The sequence below is a fragment of the Diorhabda sublineata genome, chromosome 4, assembly GCF_026230105.1.
Source record: "Diorhabda sublineata isolate icDioSubl1.1 chromosome 4, icDioSubl1.1, whole genome shotgun sequence".
Lineage (NCBI taxonomy): Eukaryota > Metazoa > Arthropoda > Insecta > Coleoptera > Chrysomelidae > Diorhabda > Diorhabda sublineata.
The window spans coordinates 18546803-18569817 of record NC_079477.1 but is presented as its reverse complement, the minus strand read 5'-3'; the positions used below and the strand labels follow the sequence as shown (position 1 = coordinate 18569817).

At 30.9% G+C, this 23015-nt stretch overlaps 2 protein-coding genes across 2 annotated transcripts in view; both read right to left on the bottom strand.

The window, feature by feature from the left end:
- Positions 1-320: 320 nt before the first annotated feature.
- On the bottom strand, positions 321-9812 carry LOC130442512 (uncharacterized). The gene is made up of 4 exons (XM_056776676.1): positions 9122-9812; positions 7449-7711; positions 5786-5928; positions 321-1824 (listed from the first exon to the last, which is right to left on the bottom strand). The coding sequence occupies exons 2-4, from the start codon at positions 7617-7619 to the stop codon at positions 1686-1688; spliced, it is 453 nt and encodes a 150-aa protein (XP_056632654.1). The 5' UTR covers positions 7620-7711; positions 9122-9812; the 3' UTR covers positions 321-1685.
- Positions 9813-13593: 3781 nt separating this feature from the next.
- The window catches only part of LOC130442877 (uncharacterized), a 102594-nt gene continuing 93172 nt past the window's right edge, over positions 13594-23015 (bottom strand). Inside the window, exon 7 of the mRNA XM_056777264.1 lies at positions 13594-21395. Coding sequence (XP_056633242.1) covers positions 21235-21395 — 161 coding nt within the window. The 3' untranslated portion in view covers positions 13594-21234. The remainder of the gene's footprint in view (positions 21396-23015) is intronic.

Below are 23015 nucleotides of genomic sequence, written 5' to 3'. Positions count from 1 at the left end.
ATATATATATATATATATATATATATATTTTCCGCAAAAACTGTAGCATCAGGCTGTTTTAAATAAAACATAATACAAATAGGTATTATTTTGATTGAAGATTTTCTACGTCAATAATTTTCTGCAATTTTCTATATTTACATCAATTATCAATGTTTTTAAATTTTCCTAAATTATTTCTGAATATGAATGGTGTTTCCTAAATAATCTAAAATATTGTAGTGGGCGCTTCATCACTCCGTTTTGAGACGAAAAGTATTTATTTTTAGTTTGAATAAAATGCCACTTTTACTGAAGTATATATTAATAAACTAATGAGGTTTTTCTAATCCATATATTTTATAAAAAACGATACATGGTAACGTAAACAAGTATTTAACAATGATACGATACTGTGCATAAGTAATTACAAGGAAAAAAATTTTTTATTTCACTTAGTACAACCCTACATTATTTCAAAAATCTTTTGCAAATAAGATATTAACAAGCAAAATACTAAATAAAAAGGACAAAATTAATATTTACAAAAAAATTATTAGGCTGATACTAATATACAACACAGAAATATTTTTCTAATTTATTTTCATTTAACACACCCCTACATATAACTCCTGTATTTTCAAGGTTAAAAGGAGCACTCGACTGCAATTCACATTTGTCAGTGCATTGGAAATACCTAATTTTACTGAAATATAAGGGCTCTTTTACACCGGGGCATACCACTATTTGAGGTATGAGTCTCCTTGTTGCCTGCTATATTTTGGGAATGTTTTTGGTCTAATTACTATAAAATACGGCTGATCAAGCAAGTTTATCAGACTTTAACAAAATATCAAATGAGGATTTTTACTACATTTAATTACACATTATATTAAAAGAGAGGACATCAACTACCAATATTTAGTCAGATTGAGTATAAACTATTTATAGGCAAAACTTGTTTTACTGTTTTTGGTAGATCCAAAACGCTTTTTTATTGGTGAGACGATTCTGTTTTCTGCGAAATGCGCTTATGAGGTTTTTCATTACCCCATGGCCGGTAATCTTCAACGCACTTTATTGATGTGATTTCGCCAAAATCGCCACTTTTCAAAAGAAATTCAAACAAACCATAATTTAGAAACGGTTTTGAAGCACCAATAATCCATCGTGTTCGAATACAAGCTACGACTGTCTTATTAATGTCGCACAGGGCTGCTTCAGTGTAAAAGGGCCCTAAATTAATTCAAAGTGGTTAAGTTTTTATTCCAAACGTTCTATGGAAGTTACTTTGAGGGAGTTGTATAAAAAGAGTAAATATGTTGGTCTAGAACAATGAGATTTCATCTTAAAAGAATTTTCACGAAAAAAATGCTTCATTTAAAAATTGAAATTTGTGTTATCAGTATATTTAGAGTTTCTACAGTATTTTTTCAAATGAAAACATTTGTTTACCTATGCTAATTTTGTCTCTTAAGTTATGACTGGTCATTGCCTGAATATTGTAATATTTTCCATTAGCTGATTTCATCATATCTTGTAATATAAAAGAAGTATCTTAAATAGAATATTTAAAAAATCTGTGAAATTAAATTAGTAGCACGTTTGAGTGTGCGTATTTCGTTATATAGATACATTTTTAGATGTTATAAATTCTCTCGTAAAATATACTTGATATATTTCGTATAATACTATTTTTAGAAAAATTACAATATACTGCACGCGGTTCCATGCATGACTTCTGAAATAAACATGGGAGTTCCTGCTCCTAGACCGCCATCTGTTTTTTCGTGCTCATTTTTTTCATATTCGCAGTCGAAATAATGGCTTTGACAGTCGAAGCACCTATAAAAAGGAGTAATTTAATATATTAAAGGAAGAAGCGATTGTTATAATATTTTCAGATGGCAAAATAAATGCGCTTTATTTTTTATATTATTGAATACGTAGTATTTTTTTTTTTTGAAGAAATACCATTAAGTGTTTACTAAATCCATCCAATAAACAGACCAACCCAAAAAACAATCGATGCGTGATAGAAGCATGGTCACCGCGCGCCTTTTTATCTTAAAATTATTTTTAGTGGTGATGAGGTGAAAGTGGAAATATTAAAATTAGACCATCTAATGCAGCGGTCGTCAACCCGTCGATTGTGAGGTACCCCCGTCGATTGTGAGCTACCTGTCGCACACAAATAAAATTCTGGTAGCTCGCACCTCGCTAAACATTTTTGAAATATGAAAGGTTCACATTCTTTTAATTGCGCAAATTCTCATAATAAACGCGAGCATTGGGACACTGTAGTGAACGAAGTTTTGCCGACACGATATCTCCCCGCTAAAATCGATTACTAGGCGCAGCTTAAAACTGCAAAGAATTAGCGGTATGGTTAGCGTTGACCCGCAATTTAAAGCATGGCAAATGTAGTAAGAAGAAGTTAAAGGCAAAAATGTGTGTTTGTTATGTAATACTTCTGTCTGTGTTGGTAAAAAAGGAAATATTGAGAGGCATCATAAAACTGTACATTCCAATTATGAGAAATCATTTCTATTACATTTTTCCGCCAAAAAGAAAAAACTAGAACAGTAAAAAACCAGTTCATTGGACCACAAGTATTTTTAAGAACAGGCGACAAAAATAAGGCCGCAACTGAAGTATCATACCGTGTGTCTCAGATAAATGCTCAGAAGAAGAAACTTTATGAAGACGAGGAAATTATAACACAGGCGTTTTTAGAAGTTGCAGATTTTAGAGATAGGGACGAGATAGTGTTTTTAATACGGTCTCTGCAACTTTCTGCTAATACAGTGGTGAGACGAGTAGAAGTAATGAATAATGATATATTTTTATAGTTGAAAAATGACTTGCATGATTGTATTTTTCACAGCAATTAGACTAATCGACTGATGTAGTTGATACCTTCCAGATGGCCGTGTTTGTTAGAATGGTTTTCTGTGATTTTACGTTTAAAGAAGATGTATTGAAGTTTATACCTCTGAAGGTGCATAATACTGGACAAAACTTGTCTCATTAATCTTATTTTTACTGAGAAAATTCTAATATGAAAAATGGTAGTATTGACAACCAATAGCGCTCCAGCTATGGTAAGTGTGATAAGGGTCTCGTGGCTTTATGTCTTAAAGATGAAAGTTTCCCCCAATTTCTCTCTTACCGCTGCATTATCTATCAGCAAGCATTAAGTGGAATTTTTTTAAAACTAAACTATGTTATGAAATTGGCGGTAAAAATTGTAAACAAAATTATATCTCAACCGTCACAAACAAGGTTATTTAAAGCGTTGGCCGATGAAATTGTCTGCCAATACAGGGAACTACTTCACTCTGAAGTTTGGTGGTTCAGTAAGGGACGAGTGTTGCAACGTTTCAATTATGTCTTATATGCATTGTTCAGTCCAGGAACTAGAAAATTTAACCCGACCTAGAGATTTTGGTTTTCTTGTAGATATTTCAGAAGAATTAAATGAACTTAATTTGTAGCTTTAGGGTAAATACAAACAACTACCAATGATTTCTGATATGAATGCATTTATATATAAGCTTGAATTCTAGGAACAAAACCTAATGCCAAAGCTGCATTATCAAGCTTTTTCCTATTATTCCAGAAAATATAACTCAAAATCGATTGGAACTTTATGAAAGTTAATATCATGTAGAAATAATTTCTAACTTGAGAGATAACTTCGTTTCAAGGACTTTAATGGAATTGATTTAGTGGCGCAATTTGTTGTTTTATCCTTCATGGAAATTGATGTCCAACAATGCGCAACTTGTGTTATGCAAAACTTTGGAAAAGATATGGCTGGGACAGAAAGGGAGCTAATTACATTTCAAAATATATTGACTTTAAGAACGTTAAAATCAAATACAAAATGTCTGGTCTTTAGTAGATGTCTATCTATACCGGTGATAATTACTCTTATTGATGAATATTCTAGTATAGCAGTTCTTCAGATTCTGGACTAATATGACAAGAAGGTTTTATTATTATTTTATATTACTTTTCTTTTTTCATTATTTATACGCTGTTACTAACTAAATATCATTTTGAAATCAAATATTGTTTACCAGTTTGTTCTGCTGAAATAAAATTGTTACAATGCTTTTTCTAGTTTCTCGACCAAGAAAATATTTCTCCTTTTGTTTTAATTTAAAACTTAATTTTTTCGTAAACTTGTGGAATTTCGACTTTTTGAAATTTGGTAGGTCAGCTCTAACATTCATATCTTTTGAAACTGTATTGAAGGTATTTCTTTTCGGAAAAAATGATGTACTTCCCTTTTAATAGCGTTTAAATCAAAATCGACCTTATCAATAACTATCTTTCGTGAGGGGTATGGTTTTGGAGCCGAAAAAGAATGCTACTCTTTATATCTTCCCATTTTCCCATTACTGCATAAAGATTAGAATTAGCCCACTCAAGCGCAATGTTTCCTATTCCTCTTACGATTAATCGACTGACAACAAAGGATTTGGTTCAACTTCATTTTTGTAATTGTTGAAAATTACGTTTTTCCTCAATAATTTGGTTTTTTAGGCGAACTGTGGCAATAGAAATTAGCAGTTTCTTGATCAATATCAATAGCTAATATTTGAAAAATATAAAATATCAAAACATCTTGTATATACACTAAAGATCTTTTAAAATATACCAGCACAAACTGTTAAAACGTAACTGACCCTTCCGAACCTGTAGCGATGTACGAAAAAAAATTAATAATTGTTGTTTGGGTTGCTCTGTTTGTTGGATGGATTTAGTATAGAAATGTGATACTCGTATGGCTTATGGAGATCAAGATCACGAAAAGTCATCAGAAAATTGATATAAATTCCGATGAATCTTATCATTTTTGTTTTTTTTATTATTCAGATGCCAAAATGACTAGGAATAAACTAAACTGGAAATTTCATAACTCCTCACCTTAAATAATGAAGTTGAACACCACGTTTAGCTTGTCAGATGCTCTAAATTTGTACAAAGAATTTTTTGATAATTCTTCATTACTAACATAGCGAAGTCATTGCTAACGTGCTTTCAAATATGAAATTTTTTGGTTGAATTGAAACAAACTAAATATGCAGCAATAGTACAAATTAATATCAATCTATGAGAATGACATTTCCGATAATGTTGATTAAATATTGATTCTGAAAACAGTGGGCTCGATTAGACATTTGAAAAAATAGAGTGTTCCGTTATAATCGAAATGTAAGCTTAGAATTTAACTCAATGTTGAACAGATTAGAAAAACCCCTTTTCTTCTAGCGAAGGACAAATCTATCCAGATAACTTTTAGGACAGTATTATTTCTTAGTAGTGTTTCTTTTCTTCCCTCTTCTCAATAGTTATAAATTGACGTTACTTTTTATATCTAAAGTATGCTGAGCTACAAATATCGAATACAATACCTGGATTGGAAAGAAGAGTTAAGAGGATCACTTAGAGTTTAGTGTTTGAAGTGCGAACGCAGAGCTTCTGTGTGCACGTCAAACTTCATTGCCAAACATACTATAGAACCTAGGGAACGATTATGAGTATAACTTAGTTTTCAGTTTAAAACTCTATTAGGTTAAGTAAGTCAGAATTAAATTACTAATTGGTCACTATGGACAGGATTGTATTATACTAAATGCTTTATAGGTATATGTGTATTTTATAAAATTATAAGTATGCGTAGAAGCAGTATCTCCATTACAGATAAAAAATTTAATATGCATATACTTTATGAGAAAGACTAGAATAATAGATTCCAACTTATAATGTAGTAAATATTGGCAAGTCTACTCACCTACACTGGTCGGACATTTTACATGTAATTCCAAACTGTTTAGCTACAGCTTTGTACAACTCTTTACTTGATTTATGCATAATTTCTGGTCTCTTAATAGGGTTAGTCGGCGAAGGTAATTCCCTTTGGGCTTTCAGGCGTGTCTAAAAAGAAACATACGTATGCATATATTATGAGTATCATTTTACTCAATGGTATATAATCATTTTATACTTTGATAGCAGTTCACTTTGCTGTTGAGTATTTTTTGCTTTGGCAATTTTGGTATTGAAGAAATATAATTATTTAACTTCTTTCAAAACTGGAACCAGAAATAGTTTAAATTTAGGGATTTGTATTGCATCATCTAAGAAATGATAACATTGCTTACGAAATCAGCTTTAGTGAAATTTTATTATTACACTACTGTAAACTAACAAAAATACAAAGAAAGCAAGAGAAATTTTGACAAGATTAGTTTTCTGAAAAAAATTGAAAGAAATGTTAATTGGACACAGTTTTATGTTTTATTGGTCATTTTCAATATTGATTGCGAATAGCGTATGAACAAAAATTTAAATTCAACAAGGAAGAAAATTATTAGAATCATTGCTGTTATTGACAGCGAAGTCAAAAGAACGTTGCCAATATACTAGAAAGTAGTCAGTCAACTGTGTTCTCGGTATTTGCGAAATAGAGAACATGCGACTTGGAATGTTTAAGATTGGGGTAATGTACTTTTCACGGTCCAGATTTTGACCTTCAACAATCCTATCATCTTTAGGGTTCACACAGAATTGGTACTGTTTGATAAACGATCATTGGTACATTACAGAGATTTAAGAACCACGTGTTATTTCTTAGGCCCATTTTATAGGCAATGACTTTGTGTTCCTATACCGCTAGAATAGTACTGCAGAGCCTGCAAGAGATAAATATTATATTTTTAGACTGGCCTGCTCGCACTCCGCACTTACATTTATCTTAAACAACTTCATCAAGTTTTAATGATTGAGTGGGAAATTTTGGACCAAAGTTACTTAGAGGATTTGATCAGAAATATCCACGGCGATGTGATGTGATTTAGTTTTAAAAGAATCATTTAGTACTGATATTATCTTTCGAAAACAATACATTAATTTTATATCACTTTCTGTCTGTTTTAATTGATTTAAGTACAGAAAATAGTTAAGACAATCTGAAAATATTCATTTAAATAATAATAGTTATTCTATCTCATTGCAATGATCAGAAATCATAATGATGCGATATTTTTTTGGCGGAGTATTTCAGGAAAAAGAAATTGTTTGCTAAGTTGACTCTGTCTAGAAAAAGACAACTCTTAGTAAATAAATAAATAAGGCGGATTGCAGATATTAATTTGTTTAGCAATAAATGGCAAAGTTTGCACCGGCGCGTCGTCCAGTCCTCAACGAATATATATCTCCGCGACAGAAGAATATCCGATATTATTTTCTTTCACATTTAGTTTTCTTTTTGTAGTTGTTCATTATGTATTAATTATGAGTACGTTTGGCACTGCAAACTCAAACTCTTTATGTTTTACTAATATGAATAATAAATGTATCAGAAGCGATATCTTAAAAAAGTTGTTGTTCCAGACAGTTACTTCGTATAGGAAATTATTAACAAATATTCAATTGATAAATGTATCAATACTTACTTCCTCAAGTACGTATTCATAAGATGGTGGAGGACTAGCTGGGGTAAGCTCTTTTCCATCAACATTTTCCATTATAGAAGAAACATTTGCTCTGGGACTTTCCAATTCGTTTTCACAATCAGCAGGAGTCTCCACCGAATTGCTTCTAGTAGAAGAATTCGATTTCGACATTCTGCTAAGCTTAAATCTGAAAGGAGCCACCTTGATATTTTTCTCAATCACTTATCTATAAAAATATATTTTGCTTGAAATCATCGTTGATGCTGAAAAATGAGATCAATTAAAAATTTAAATATCATGTTAATAATACCACACAGCAAGTATGGGAATGTAGGAAGATATAAATACTGTTCAGTCAGAACAACTAAAATATTAATTTTGTCACTATATTGAAATTTATAGCAATGGTGTGCGATCATTGCAAAACAAAATGTATTAATTCAATCTAAAAAAATACTCTTAATGACATTCCAAACAACAAATACGTGAATGAATTATCTCTCATATCTTTCAATTCTGTATTAACGGATTGAGTTCACGATTGAAAACGGTTTGGCTCTGGCTATCCTGTTTCCAAAATTTAAATGGCCCTTTTGTTCTACTGCTTTTCGTTGATGAATAACATAATCGGAAAGCCCGGATGAGTAAAGTATTATTCCGAATTCGCCTAATTTGATAGTTTTAGGTGTTCCCCGTGGATTAGTGAATTTGTGCTCTGCCCGGTCACTAAGACAACCCGAAATAAATAAATAAAAATTCGGTGTGCCATTGTCAGCACGCAGGCAAACCATTGAATGTGATGAACTTTAAGTCCTTCTAATATTTGGTAACTGGAGGGCAGAAAGCAGGTAGAAGTGAGAGCTCGCCTATATCCCACCACGGATAAGACACAAGACGAAGAAGATCGCAAGACAATAAATTATATAAATAATAGAAACTAATATTATTTGTTCAATTTCTCAAGACTCGTTATTTAGATTTATTATAATGTTTTGAAATATTATTTGCTGACACAATATTATCAATGCATCTGACCAATGAAACATTATCCGACCAGCACTTGGACTATTACTTCCCATTTATAAACTAGTCGAACTACATAATAAAATCTGGACAATTTACAATTCTGGTAAACATAATTTTCGTCAGTCAGTTAGGTTGAAATATTTTTTACTTAGTTGTTAGAAAAATTAATAATGGAATTAAACAATGATCTTTTAAAGTTATGAATCGGTTAATGAAAAAAACTCTACCTCAAATTATTGAAAACCTACCAAATGATTTATATTTTAATAAAAATGGGGCATTTTAGAATCCAATTTAAAAATAGATTTTCTTGAAATCAAAAAAAAAAATGTGTTAAAATTCATCCTCGTTCCCCATTTCTGAAATATAAATACTGTCTTCGAATGGAACAACATAAATATCCTGCCATTCGGTATAATCACGTGCTGTTGACTGGTTATTGATCCTTTTTCTCGACGGGTGTAATATTACTAAAAACGGCGCCATTAATCTTAAGCCCTATAGAAATATTATTCCTTTGTAAAATCAAACTAGTACTTATATATTTGGAAAATATACATACTAATATATAAATTTAAACACGATTTTGTAAGGAATAGGCGAACAAAACGTAATGAAAATGTAAAATTTGGACTATTTCTACTTACTTGAAATAATTTTTCAGTCTTACTCAGTTTGATCAGTTCTTCTAGTTTTTTTGTTGAACACTCACATTATTTTGTGATTCTAAGCCGTTTTTTAGGCCGAATTTTCCTAATAAACTTTATCTGTTGTTTTGTCAAACGTTTTTGTGACGCTGTTGGTTATCCTCCTGGATACTGGATTTTGCGCAGGAGGAAATTATATGATAGAAAACGAATTGAATCAATCTTGATATTGTACAAGTATGATCCAATAGTGGTTGGAATGAAGTAATTAATGTTTGCTAAATTGTGGAAGGAAGTAATACATTAAATATGAGATATGGTTTCTGTCCTTACACCAGTCGATGTCACAAATATTCCTAAATAAAATCTTTTCATTTATATAGCACTTTTTGTAGGAAATAAATTTAACAAACAATTATAATAAAAAAACTTAAAAAAACATACTTTTATAGTTAATTAAATATAAAAGTATAAATATATTTTCAATAAGGAATGAAATGACTGTCGCTGTTTTAAATATGTACTTGATACATTTTATATACGCTTTTACAGGTTTTCTGCGGTTTTTCTGTAAACTGATAAACTCCAAATGGCTGACGATAGGAAATAACAAACCCGCAGCTGTATCCGCACTTGCACAAAATAATCTATCAAAAGCACTTTGGTTCGTCTAACCATTTTGTTTTACTATAATTCCCATTGTATTATACCTCATGCGATAAGGATCGGACAAGCACTAAATGACTTTGTCCCTCACAAAAAAAAACTCCTAAAAATCACGACAATCCTAGCCTCGCAGAGGACAAGCTCGATATAGGAGAGCCATTATAGAAGTAAACCATATTTATTCTACATAAAATTTTGCTTATTTCTCAATTGTAAATAACCTAACAACTCTCTCTCTCTCTCTCTCTTTCTCTCTTCCGCCCGTATAGTAGACTCCCTTTCTTAAGACGCAACTCTATCGTTAAGCCTAATTATTTTGATAAGAGCTATGTCACAAAATTATTAAATTTGTGTATTGTCGTCGGACCTTGCAAACGTGGGTTGCTACTTGAGTTTTAAGATGACAAGACTGATATGAATATTTCCAATCTGACATTGATTTCATAAATTTTGACATTTTTAATGGTGAACGTACTCAGAACGTGTTGTCATACGAGTGCTATTTGAGTTGTTTACAGATACTCAGAACATTCATCTTGGTCATAAAACGGAAGTAATTCACGAATATTTTTGTGCAATGATTTTCCATGACTTTCGACGTGGATGAAGCCAACACCATCCCAAGCCACCATATTTCGCTGGTTTTCCTAATTCAATGGTTCTCGCAATTTGCTACAGGATGTATTTCGAGAAGGTCGTCCAAAATCGACTGTTAATCCATTATTGCATGAACATTTGGCTATCAAAAAGTTCCTTTCGTATTGCATACCGCATAATGTAATAATCGTTCAAAAAAATGCTCAGTGTCAATATAATATTTTGATAAAGACTTGAAGAAAAGTCGGAACGTCAATTTTATCTATCTTTCAAAAGTTAAGGAAAAAAACTAATTTTGAATCAGAAGAGAGAGGTATATGTACCATACGTCCAGCATAGCTCTAGCAAATGGTCTTTCTGGTCACAGTGCACGTACAAACCCTTTATATCTCAGTATTAGTTAGTAAGATGTGTGATTAGTTTGAGTAGAGACAAAGGACCTACTTCTTTTGGTCTATATTGTGATTCATTAGATAGTAATAGAATCTGAATTTTTCCCACTAAAGCAGGTTTTTCGGTGAAAGAAGTGCATGGACAGAAAAATTTAATATATCTAGCCAGAACATATTAAATAAAATAACTTTCCATTCACCTTCGGTCTTCAATGACGATAAATTGGTTATCGAAACACCTGTCAGTCAGTGATAACGTTAAATAAATACTACCCTATAGTCAATATTATATATAAACTATTTTTTTAAATGTGTAAATATTCACATAAGTTTGTAAGTCTTAAAAATATAGTCCTTTTAGAGTATTTTTCTCCAGCACTTTCATTTCCTTCGTTAAGTTATGTTTGTAAATATCTAGATTAGAAACTTTAACTTTTGTTTTCAGCTCAATATTACATTGATGATCAATCAATTTTATTTGAAATTCAATGGGTACTGTCGCGACATTAATATTAATTGGTAGAGAAGACATTTCTAAAACAATTTCATCTTTTCTCACTTTAACTCATTTTAAAGATTTCCGACAAAAAAAAACATTAACGTTGGATTCGGAATAATCAGACATGAACATAAATTAAATATTTAACTATTGAATATTTTGTTGAATTGTATCAATTAGAAAAGAAGCATCATATACCCACTAATTCAGCTGCTGTAGATTCATTGCAATTGTTTAAAAGCGTTATGATTTCTTTGCATAAATCGTATACTCTCCCATATTAACACTTTCTTTGCAGATTAGTTATAATTTATGTTATTGTATTCAATAAACACATATTTTGCAATTCAGTTCTATTGAAACACTAATTTTAAATTTTAGGTTTCCTCACAATTGTAGTGCTGATATTATGTTAATAATAAATTTAACAAAAATGGGACTACTGCAACTAACTCAACGCCTCTATAAACAGAGGACAGAGACTAAGTCTTGGGAGAAGTTTGAAGAAATAATGGAGAAAAGCGGAGATGGAAATGCAAAAATGTTGTATCATAAACAAAGATCAATCAGAAAAGAGAAAAAAAATCCAATAAGCAACCCATAAGCTAAAAATGTTAATATTATAGCTGGAGAAAATGAAATATTAGACAGATGGAAGAAACACTTCGAAGAGTTACTAACAGCGAGATATATAAAAAATATAAAAATTCCTCAACAAAATAGAGATAACAAAATGTACAGGATTCTACGAATCAAAACTACTACCAATGCTGATCTATGGCGAAAAATAATAACATGTGAAATGAAGATACTGAGAAAAATAGCGGGGGTGAAGAGACTTGATAAAATAATTGGTAGTGAGTGCAGTACAAAAAATCGAGCAACAACAGGCGAGATGGTTAGGACACATGGTGAGAATAAAGGAGGGCAGAACAGTTAAGGTGATATTGGAAACCGAAACATACAAAAAGAAGAGAAGAGGCGGACCCAAAAGAAAATGGAATTCGGAAATAGCAAAAAATCTGGAAAAAAGAGGACTGAACTGAGAACAGGCTAGACAGGAAGCAAAAGATAGAATTAAATGAAGAAAAAATATAACCTTTACACCCATGGTAGAAGAGGTTGCAGATTAGTGAGTAATATTTATTTATTATTATTCATTAAAAAAAATTATTTATTAATATTAATTATTAATTTAAAATTTAACTTTTCCTAAAATTATAATAAACCCAACGATAATTTATATTTAAAAAAAATTGATTCCAAAATTTCATTTTATTTATCAATTAACATTTAAATACGATCACAGTATTCCGCAGTTACTAGTACTACTGTAACATTTGCCCGACCTTACCGAATGCAGCGTCGCCCAGACAGCATATTCTCGAAAATTATGTATTTTTCAATTCTTAGATGATTGCAATACATTGCCATCTTCCTCCTCACCTCTAGTCTACGTGCGCACAGAGATACAACTTAGCTATAGTCATCGATCATTTTTATTGACGCATGAGCACAATTTTGTATACAGGGCTAAGATTATTTATATACTCGATACAGGACCCCTAAACCCAAACTCGCGGTTGACGATTTGTGCACCCCTAAAAATTTCCTCTTTAGTTATTATATACTTTCATCACGTAATCATCAATAAAAATATTTACGTATTAAATTTGCACAAGCAAATTTAAAACAATTTCTTACAATTGATTGTTATGAATATCATGGTTTATAGGTTTATCACGAGGGCCGGATTAAGCTAGGGGCTTGGGGGGCTATAGCCCCGGACCCCAGGTCCAAGAGGGCCCCATCATTTGGAAATCATTCTGTATTTTTTGATGTGTTGATACCACAAATCTAACGTATTGATATTATTTTGTGAATTTTTCCGGGTTATCGAATTCCTTAAGGGGCCCCCGTCATTATTTTAGCCCCGGGCCTTATAAATCTTAATCCGGCCCTGTTTATCACATATTCTAATTTTGATAGAGGGAAGGAAGGATATGATAGTAGCGAGATGTATTAACATAGTTATATAATTCGATGTCGTGATAGTTAAAAAGTCTCATAGAATTCTCTTGAATTGTAGATTAATAATGTAATAAGGAAAGGCCATATTATGTCGTAACTTGTAGTTGATCCGCCTTTTTGTTGCTAGAGATTCCTTCCTTAACAGGAACCCAGATGGAATTGACACGAAACATTATTTTAAAGATATTGTAGGTATAAACCCTCTATTTGTGTGCAGATAGGATGGTGAGAAGCTGGTAATTTTTAGGAACAATGGGTAAAATAGGTAAAAGAGTGAAAAAACTATAAATTTATCATATTTTAATATTTTTCAAGTGAGTACTTATAAAGACTAGTTATAATTTATTTCTATTCCAATATTCTGTTGTAAACAAAAAATAAAGGTATAGGGTCAAGTGGGGTAAGTGCGTAGTACAATATTTTTGGTATTATTTACTAATAAGCAATAAATAGTTCTGGCTCTGTGCTTCAGTGCCTGAACGGTCACATTTATTCGCCGTTTAGTCTCCGTCAGGCGTAAGTTGGCATGTGCTTAGTGAACTTTACCAATAAATACGTATTACTCAAGTTTATACGAAATCGGAATCTCTGAAAATATTTGGGTAATTTAATAATGTTTTACCTAAAATATTGCTCTTTTTTCATTTGTATCCTGATGGAGAAAGTAGATGTTCGATGCCCCGAAAATTATTGTCGAAACAAGTACCCTTTATATAGATGAGAAAAGTGCACCTAGTAGCTGCAGTTACTTATTCGAAAGATTTAATAAAGGCGATAGAAGCAATGAAAAATGAACAAATTGATACGTTAGGAGCTAGTAAGATATTTAAAATACCCCGAAGCAATACGGGATTACTTCAAATTAAGATTAGGGGTCGAAAGCTTATAAAGATAAAGCTAATTCCTTTAAATAGGTTGATGAATCATTTCGATGTATTTTATTGTTTTGACTGAAACTGGTCAAAATACCAAATTCTTTCAAAGACAACACATCTGGAGAGAACTGGTTTCTGAAATAAAGGCATAATCTATCAATAAATAGGCCTTAAGCACTAGCATATGCGAGGGCAAAACACCGCTCCATTTCTAATAAATTAGTATTGCGATCTTCTTAAATACACAACAGTAGAATTGAACCTATTCAACAGCCCAAATCAGATTACCAACAGTTTATGTAGCGATCTGTCCAAGGTTAAAGTGGCCCGTAAAAAGGGGCTACGTCTACCAAGTTAATAGCCTGATCTGGAGAGTTAAATACTAGTGTATCATTGGCTGCAGTTTTTACCGCACTAAAGCTCCCTTCTCACTTATTTACAATGAAAAACATGTATTGGACACGTAGATGGCTGATGAAGGTAAGTACTATCCCGGCATTTACTACTCTGGGACCGACAAACGGGTGGATGGAAACATTTGTTTTTACAAATTATTCAATAAAATCATTTATTCCACAATTACATATTATTTAATAAAATCATTTATTCCAAACATAGGGATTACGAGATACGAAATGATTTAAGAAGCTGTAAAGAATAATATTACAATTATTTAACTACCTCTGTACAGCAGTAATCTTTTAAAGCCCCTTAACTCAGCAGTTTTCATGTCCATAAAATTATCTTGAGATGGAATGTAGTTCTAATACCAGGAAAGCATTTGGGTAAAACCTTACTCAAACGCAAGATTCCTGAAAGGTTAAGACGCGTAGGAGATATGGGAAATCCAAAGCTTTTTATTAAAGAATTTGGAAAAGGACTAAAAGGAGAAATACATCCCTACAATTCCAAATAATATTCGGTTATGTATATGATCCTGGAGCTACCAATAAGCAATTAATTCGCACCTAGACCAAGAAACTGCTAAAAAATCAAATTCTTGGTTCACATTTCACAAGTACCTCAAATTCTCTAAATAAAAATGGAAGGGGGCAGTAGTTTCTTTCGAAGAAATACTTTCGAATACTTACCGTTAATCAGTTTTGAGTAGCTGTAAAAAGAATACGAAAAGGAGCTGAAGCTTTAAATAGTGAAGAAGTAAGAAAAGAGAAAGAAGATCTAATCATGAGGAAAATTTCATACTTTATGACTCTGAGATTTTGAGCTATAAAAACATTGGTAAAGAAGAAAAAGTTGAATACTTAATTTAAACGATCGGATGATATGCGATCGGCTACTGATCAAATTAAAAACAGTGTCAAATGTTACATTATAAGAAATTTGTGAGAAAATTGAGAACAATTACCTCTTCTATTAAACATTTGTTTACGTAGTCAAATCTGTTCCAGACATTACTGAGGATTCGATTGTATCTATTTTATGTTTATAATTTCCTATTAATATCGCAAGCTATAATTTAGACTGCTACCACACAATTAATAATTCATATATTATTCATATTATTTGCTTACAAGATGGTTTTACGATTATTATGATTTGCATTTGATTCTAATGAAAAAAAATCCATCCACTTTTTTCTATCAAATGTTATTAACTCCACTTTTAGAATAATAAACATCCACACTGATTTAATTTTTTGTTTTTGATATTTTAAATTTCGTCTTTTATGGCTTATAACTTTGCCATATAAACAAATAAAATTGTGGCTGATATATTTCAAATTTAAATACAATCTGAAAGTTCAACGCACGACTTCTTATATGCAGTATGTGAACAATGAAACCTATAGCTATTTACCATAAAGAATTTTTAAGGATTTAATTAAGAGCACTCTGTTCTACTTTATATTAGCTATGCCATCTAGGAATGTATAGAAAATTTGAATAGTATTGGAATTAAAACAAAGCCTTTTCTAGACGCAATTACCCCATTTCACCCATATAATAATTTATATACATTAGTTTCGTATTATTAATAATCAGTTGTGAATGGGTGGTTACTGTTTTAATTAGGTTTACCAAATAAACGAATGAAATAGAAAAAAAATTGTAGTAGGTATGTATTTACAAAAGAAAATCCGAAACGTCATTTTTGAATCATATAAAAAACGATTTGATTCCTTAGTAAAATATAAATATTTTGAGATTATTTAATTCGTTCAATCAAATTGACTATTATTATCAATCTCTTTGATTTCTTACTAAAATTGATTGACTGACCTGCACTAACATTTCACGTTACACTAATTTGGCGTATTGTGTATTGATTTTGATTTCACCTTAGAATTTTTCAATAATTGTTATGTGTAGAAAACTGTTGAGACAAAATATGAAGGATTTTTTTATCGTCGCAAGAGAATAACAGTTGATAAATACCATATAGAATCATTAATACGTTGATTAAATAGAAAAATCAACAAGCAGCATTTATAAGAAGTAAAGTATTCTCAAATTCCGTTTATATGATGGAGGAATATTTCCTCAATGCCCCTTGTGATACTTGAGTATACATTTTTTCACGTGTATAGAATTAATTGTTTTGTACCTAGACTCAGGGATAGTTGGGTATTGTAGAGCGCACTAGGAGTCGATGAAAATCATTTGTTGATATATATTAGCCTCGCTATATTTTTTTATATCAAGCAAGAGATCACCTACAACATAAATATTGAAAAAAAAATCTGATTTAACCAAAGAAAATATTCGTAATTGCACTGAAGTTCATAAAGTAAAACTATCAATTTTACTCCAATTATTTCGGTCTTTTTTATCATTGACTGCTTTCTCATTTCTGCGTATGTGTATCATTTCTGAAAATCTTATTTTGATAAAGACCGAAATAGGTCGAAACGTCAATTTTTACCTTTATGAGACTAATTTTCTAATAAAAGAGATCTAAAAGAAAGACGATTTATCAAGAATTAGTTTGAGAGTATATGGAGTCTTACGAAAATGACACTCGAATATCCAAAAACTAAGATAAAGGCAAATCAAAGAATATCAAAATGTTTCCAGACCAACACAGGACTAAAACAGGGAAATCCTTTATCCACTACGCTGTTCAATATAGTATTAGAATAGATAGTGAGTGAAATCGGTCAGGAAATGACACTAAAAACAAGTACATACAACGCAACTACTGACACACGCAGACGATGTAGTAATCCTTTCAACATCGGAAAACGAGCTTAAGGAAATCTGCAGAGCCTTCATAGAAATGGCATAGACAGTGAATCTACGAGTCAACGAAGATAAATCGAAGTTCATGATATTGACAACATCACAAAGAAAAAGAGCAATGAGAAGTTTGTCAATACAACTGAACGAAGAGAAGGCAATGAGCTAAGAAAACAAGTTCGAAGTTATGTATATCTTGGGGTGGTTATCAAGGACGACGAGGGTGAAAATATGGAAGCGAGGATATATCAAAAGATATTTTGATAAAGACTTAAAATTATTCGAAATGTCAATTTTTATATATCTTTTGAAAATTATTAAAAAAAAAGTATTTTGAAACAGAAGGGACCTAAAATCAAGAACATTTAGAAACATAAACATATCAAAAGGTCTAAGCAATAAAAATAGAAGAAGTCAGGTGAGATTAATATATTGTAACATCTCGTGCAGAATAAAATTTTTGCACAAATATAAATGAAATTTTGAAGTGTGGGAATAAGTAGTCCTTTCTACTTATGTGGGGTCTTCATTTATTGTTTTAAACTAGTTTTTATATTACATTATTCTGTTTTGTACATAAATTCATAGGAAATAGGAAATTTTTGTCACCCTTCCACTCCTGCCTAGACTCTATATTTAGTTACATGGTTTGATACTGTCTAAGATAACTAAATGAAAATTATTTATGTAGTAAATTACCAATATCTGAAATTAAAGAAATATGATGCAAATTCTTCCTTAATATATATTATAAATGAAGTGAGTTACCATCATCGCTACGTAGGAATAGCTTTATTCCTGCTTATATTACAGTTATTTCTTTCAAGGAAACGGTAACGACATAAAATTGGATATTACAAATACCTACTTAATTTTTATGTTTATATTTGTTATTAATATTATTCAGAAGCTTGTTTGAAATATTATTTATTAGTAAAAACTAGTTGGCAGTTTTGATTATCATAAAAATTATTTTCTAGCATGCTAACATATATGAGGAAGAGGAAAATATTTATGTTCACCGATATAAGACGTAAGACTTGGAATTTTGCGATCTTTTACTACCCTTACTTACTTTAATGGACATTATATTTCAAATACATTCCTCAGCCGACAGGTGAAAAAATAAAACGAAGTTGGGGAAGTACATATATTATTAAGTCAGATAAATTGGAATGGTACCTTTTCATTATATGCAATAAAGATTGAGCCACACATTTAGAAAAAAAGGAGAGCCGCAGCCTTCGAAATTCCTATTTGTAGTATAATAACTAATTAGAGAATGGACTTGTAAAAAAGAACATCAACTATATCTGTTATTTGTAAAGAAGATAACAAATGATGAACGGATATTGAATTATTTTGAACACTAGAAGAAGTAATGTCAATAAAATATTCAGTATTTACAGATAAACAATTGAAAATATATTAAAATAGCATACGAAATGAATGAAATAGAGAATAAAAAGTAGCCGATTAAGCAATTCTATATCCAGTTGCTTGATAATAAGTATGACTATAGAATCATATTTAAATTAAATACTGAAGTATTTCGCTTAGTTACAATGTATTTATAAGCGAATATACCGTATACATACTTGGTTATCATAGATGATTTAAAAAAAACTCAAAATACATATTTAAAATCAAGACAATATTTTTTTCTAGGAAAACAGGAAGCTTTAAAGTTTTTCAATACGTATGAATGTTTAATGTTCAACCGTTTAAAGTAATAAACTTTGGTTTTGATCCCGTAGGAAATAATCACATGAAGTGAAATAGTCGCTCCAACATGCACGCTATTCCAATTAAATGTAATAAATATAAATAAACTTTATAACGAAATAAGGTTCAAAAACAGTGATTTGGAGCTTTAATCCTATATAAAAAAATTATGTTTTAGAAATGCATCATCCTTTATTCTTTCTTGTGCATATGCAGAAAACGGCTTCTTTTTGTCGATGCTAAGAGACTGTATAAATTGTAATCAGAGGGGGTCAACATTTATAAGGTATTGAAAAAACATTTTTTTTTCATAGCTACATAAAATGACAATTTTGAATTTGCCACGAGGACATGACTACTTCATTATTTGAAAAGTGGTTACTTTATCAACTTCTACTCAATGTACGAATAAACCTGCCAAATCAATCATTGTTATGAACGATTTTTTATACTATTCGCCACAGAAGATGAAACTACCTAACAATCAAACCAAAAATTTAAGCTCCATGATTTGCAAATATTTATATATACGTCTAAAAGCGACAAATGAACAGTTAATCAAAATTACTCAATGCTATAATTTAGAAGAGCTTTATAAAGGCCGCTTGTTCGCTCGTAAAACAAGCGGCCTTTAAAAAGAGTTTGGTGCCACAATTCTCCGGTTACAATTTTGTTATTCAACTCCATAAAATTGATTTGAGATAAATCAAAAGAACTACTTTTAAATTGTGGATAATTCACATCTGTGTTCAATGAAGACCATAAATTTGTTTAGAGAGATTGTATTAAATATTGATATTTTCAAAAGTTTCCCCCTAACTCATGGATTTTAATGAATCTTCTTGAGATGAAGAACTCTTGTTTTTCTTACAAAAACTCATATTATGTTCTCAAATTTAGTTTTGATGATTATATTTTTTCTCTGCCTAGAATATTAACTTCAAGAAACGTCAAGAAATATTCTTGACCGTACCAACCCCGATAAAAAGGGTTGTTGAGAAAGAATTTTCCAATCCAGAAGTCTGTTTTAAAATATCAATTGAAACATACGAAAAAATTCAATTAAATGAGTATACCTTTTGGATTTGAATTCTTGGTTTAATTGAATAAAATTTTCAGTAATCTACATCGCACTTTTACGAACGTTACTGGACTTTTTTGTTTTTAATGTCTTTAACTTATACCGGTTCGCGCCTAGACAATATATTTCGATTTCAGGTACTATCCTCTACTCCGTGTATTTCTCTGGAGAAACACTCTCGTGAATATTAGATACTTGGATATGCTTGTAATTGAATATAATTTTGTTAATACTAATATTTGAAAACTGTCATAAAGCAGTCGGGTTGTTGAAATATTGTGACAATTTCGTCTCACGATATTCTTTCAGATTTCGATAAATATTTTTCCTGCTACCTCAAAAATTAGAATAGTCTACAACTTCACATCTGTTCAATTCGACAAACTATTACTAAAATTATTCGGAGTAACTTATTTGAGGATGCGTAAAAAATTATTAGTCCTTAAGATTTCAGAAGCTATATTGGTTTTTCACTTACAGTTCGTAAATTGTAAATATTTTTAAATTTTTAGAATGATATACTAAAAGTTTTTATTTTTCGGAACTGTACCTCCATTATTTATAATTTTTATTCAACGCCAGAAATAGATATTCACTTTAAACAGGTATCTTACTATTTTTTAAATTTTTTCGAGGCGGTGTGCGCAACCTAACAATAACGCGCGGAGTGCTATTTTCAGCGTTAAATTAAAATTATGAATAATGTAGGTAGAGTTTCAGGACTTGAAACTTTTTTTAGTAAATTTCGTTATCTTTAACAATATTTTTCAAAAATTGGAAAATATCTATACTCTACGAGCCAAATTGCTTATGAACTTTTGAAATATTTATTAGCTAATCAAGTTTTTAGGTACAATAATCTAGATATCATTCTGGATCTAGTGAGCTAATCGACATAATTTTACTAATAGTTGACATCCTATTACATAAACATTTGAATTTGTAGACTAGACTAAATCACTCTCACACCGTTTTTCAGAACATTATCACAGACATATGTACAATATTTTTTAGTTAGAATTAAAATGATTTTTTTGAGCCTGCATAAATTTATAGTATGTACACAATTAATTGGGTGATGGCTATGAATAAAATGGGGAAAGCGAAATGTAGTGACGAGGAACCACTGTCTGCTACAATGGAGGTATATTTTTCTTCTTCTTTTAATTCAAGTACTTCTCGAACTGGATCCTCTCTAAAGAAATCTTTATCTGGAACAAAAAAAATGTTTAGTAATAATTTTTAACAGATTTACTAACGTGGAAATAAATGAAATTTATGAAGAGTTTAACGAGTTTAATAAATGAAAGATTATAATCCTGATTTTACGAATTGCTGGTATCATGTATGTTACTCATCCCGTGAAAACTGAAGAGCTGATTTCAGTTAGTTTGTACCTGGATTAATAGATAACTTTTTATGTTATGTTAGTTTTTCCTATTAATATAAAAAAAACGACAGGTCGTGTCATCATCCACTTTATATTTGTTATATGCAGATCTGTTTTCTATATCCGCGCTTAGAATTAAGTCGTTTTTTGATATTCCTTCGGAAGTCTAATATTTCCGGGAATAATACTTATCCCATGTTTATAACGGTATAGTGATAATAAATTAGATACCAATGCAGTGTTGAGAAATGTTCTCTACAATATTAGACGTCACCAAAGGAATAGTGTTAGCCAATGACGGAAATTAGTTCCTGCACGTCATCAATGTCTCTAAGAAGGGAATAAGATTCAGTAGGATGAAAAAAAATCATTTCAGTATGCATTATATTTGATCGTATATGACATCACTATACTGAAAATACGTGATGTGGGATCAAGTGCGGGAATTAAGCTATTATCACGTTGATTTTCTGCCACCTTATAATGCTAAACTTAAGAAAAACAATTGCATTTGAAGGAAAGAGTTTTGCTCTCATGATATTGCGCCGAATTGGAAACTCACTGTGTAAAGCAATAAGGATATTCTGTTATAAAGATTATTTTTTTTTATAGAAAAGTAAATTTTTCATTGGAAAGTTGAACTACTTTCGCAGTAGTTTTTTGTAGACAGTGTGTGAATATTATAGTCTAGGACGTGTACAGCTACCTGTATGTATTTCAATAGACCTGAGCTTTTGTGTATTGAGGCCCTTATACCTACCATACATGGAATGGGGGCTCACTAAGCCCAAAGTGGTGGAAGCGACTAGCGCTCAAGTAATCCAGGTATCGCTTTCAACCAACTAAATCCATTTGACCCCGTCTAACGTTTTGAAGTTTGAAAGTTTATTTTTTATAGTCTCAAAAACATATATTTATCACGACAGACGTCTACATTGCGTACATACATCAACAAATAATAAAATCTTAGCTACTACACGGTGTATTACTATTATACTCATTCTAGCCTATTCAGCTCATTCTATCTTATTCTAGTATGTTCTCTTACAGTTATTAACCTTAAAATAATATAGGGTGAATCTGGAAGGGATTAGTAACAGCCCGAAGGGAACTGCCGGATGTTTTCAGTATAATTGTAAACGTTTATACAGATTCTTCGTGTTTCGTGAATTTTATAACATATATAGTGGTATCATTTTATTTTCTTCGCCTATTATCTATTAAATATAAGTAACATTATATCGATTTCGATAGCACCTATAAAGCTTCAGACATTAATGAAAATTTTAAAAACAAAATTCAAACTTTTGACGCAGCTCAATACATTCGTGTAAGAATTAGCTTTATCAACAATTTTTGAGAGCCCATTATATTTCTTCTCTTTGGAGAATTGCTTACAAAAAACAACCCACAACTTTAAACCCATTGGAGTATGATGGGA

Excerpts from the sequence above, each read along its gene's own strand:
- LOC130442512 (XM_056776676.1), bottom strand. The coding sequence starts at position 7,619 with ATGTCGAAATCGAATTCTTCTACTAGAAGCAATTCGGTGGAGACTCCT. Across the intron at positions 5,929-7,448 it reads ATGAATACGTACTTGAGGAA|ACACGCCTGAAAGCCCAAAG; the intron begins GTAAGTATTGAT and ends GTTTCTTTTTAG. Across the intron at positions 1,825-5,785 it reads AAAATGTCCGACCAGTGTAG|GTGCTTCGACTGTCAAAGCC; the intron begins GTGAGTAGACTT and ends TCCTTTTTATAG.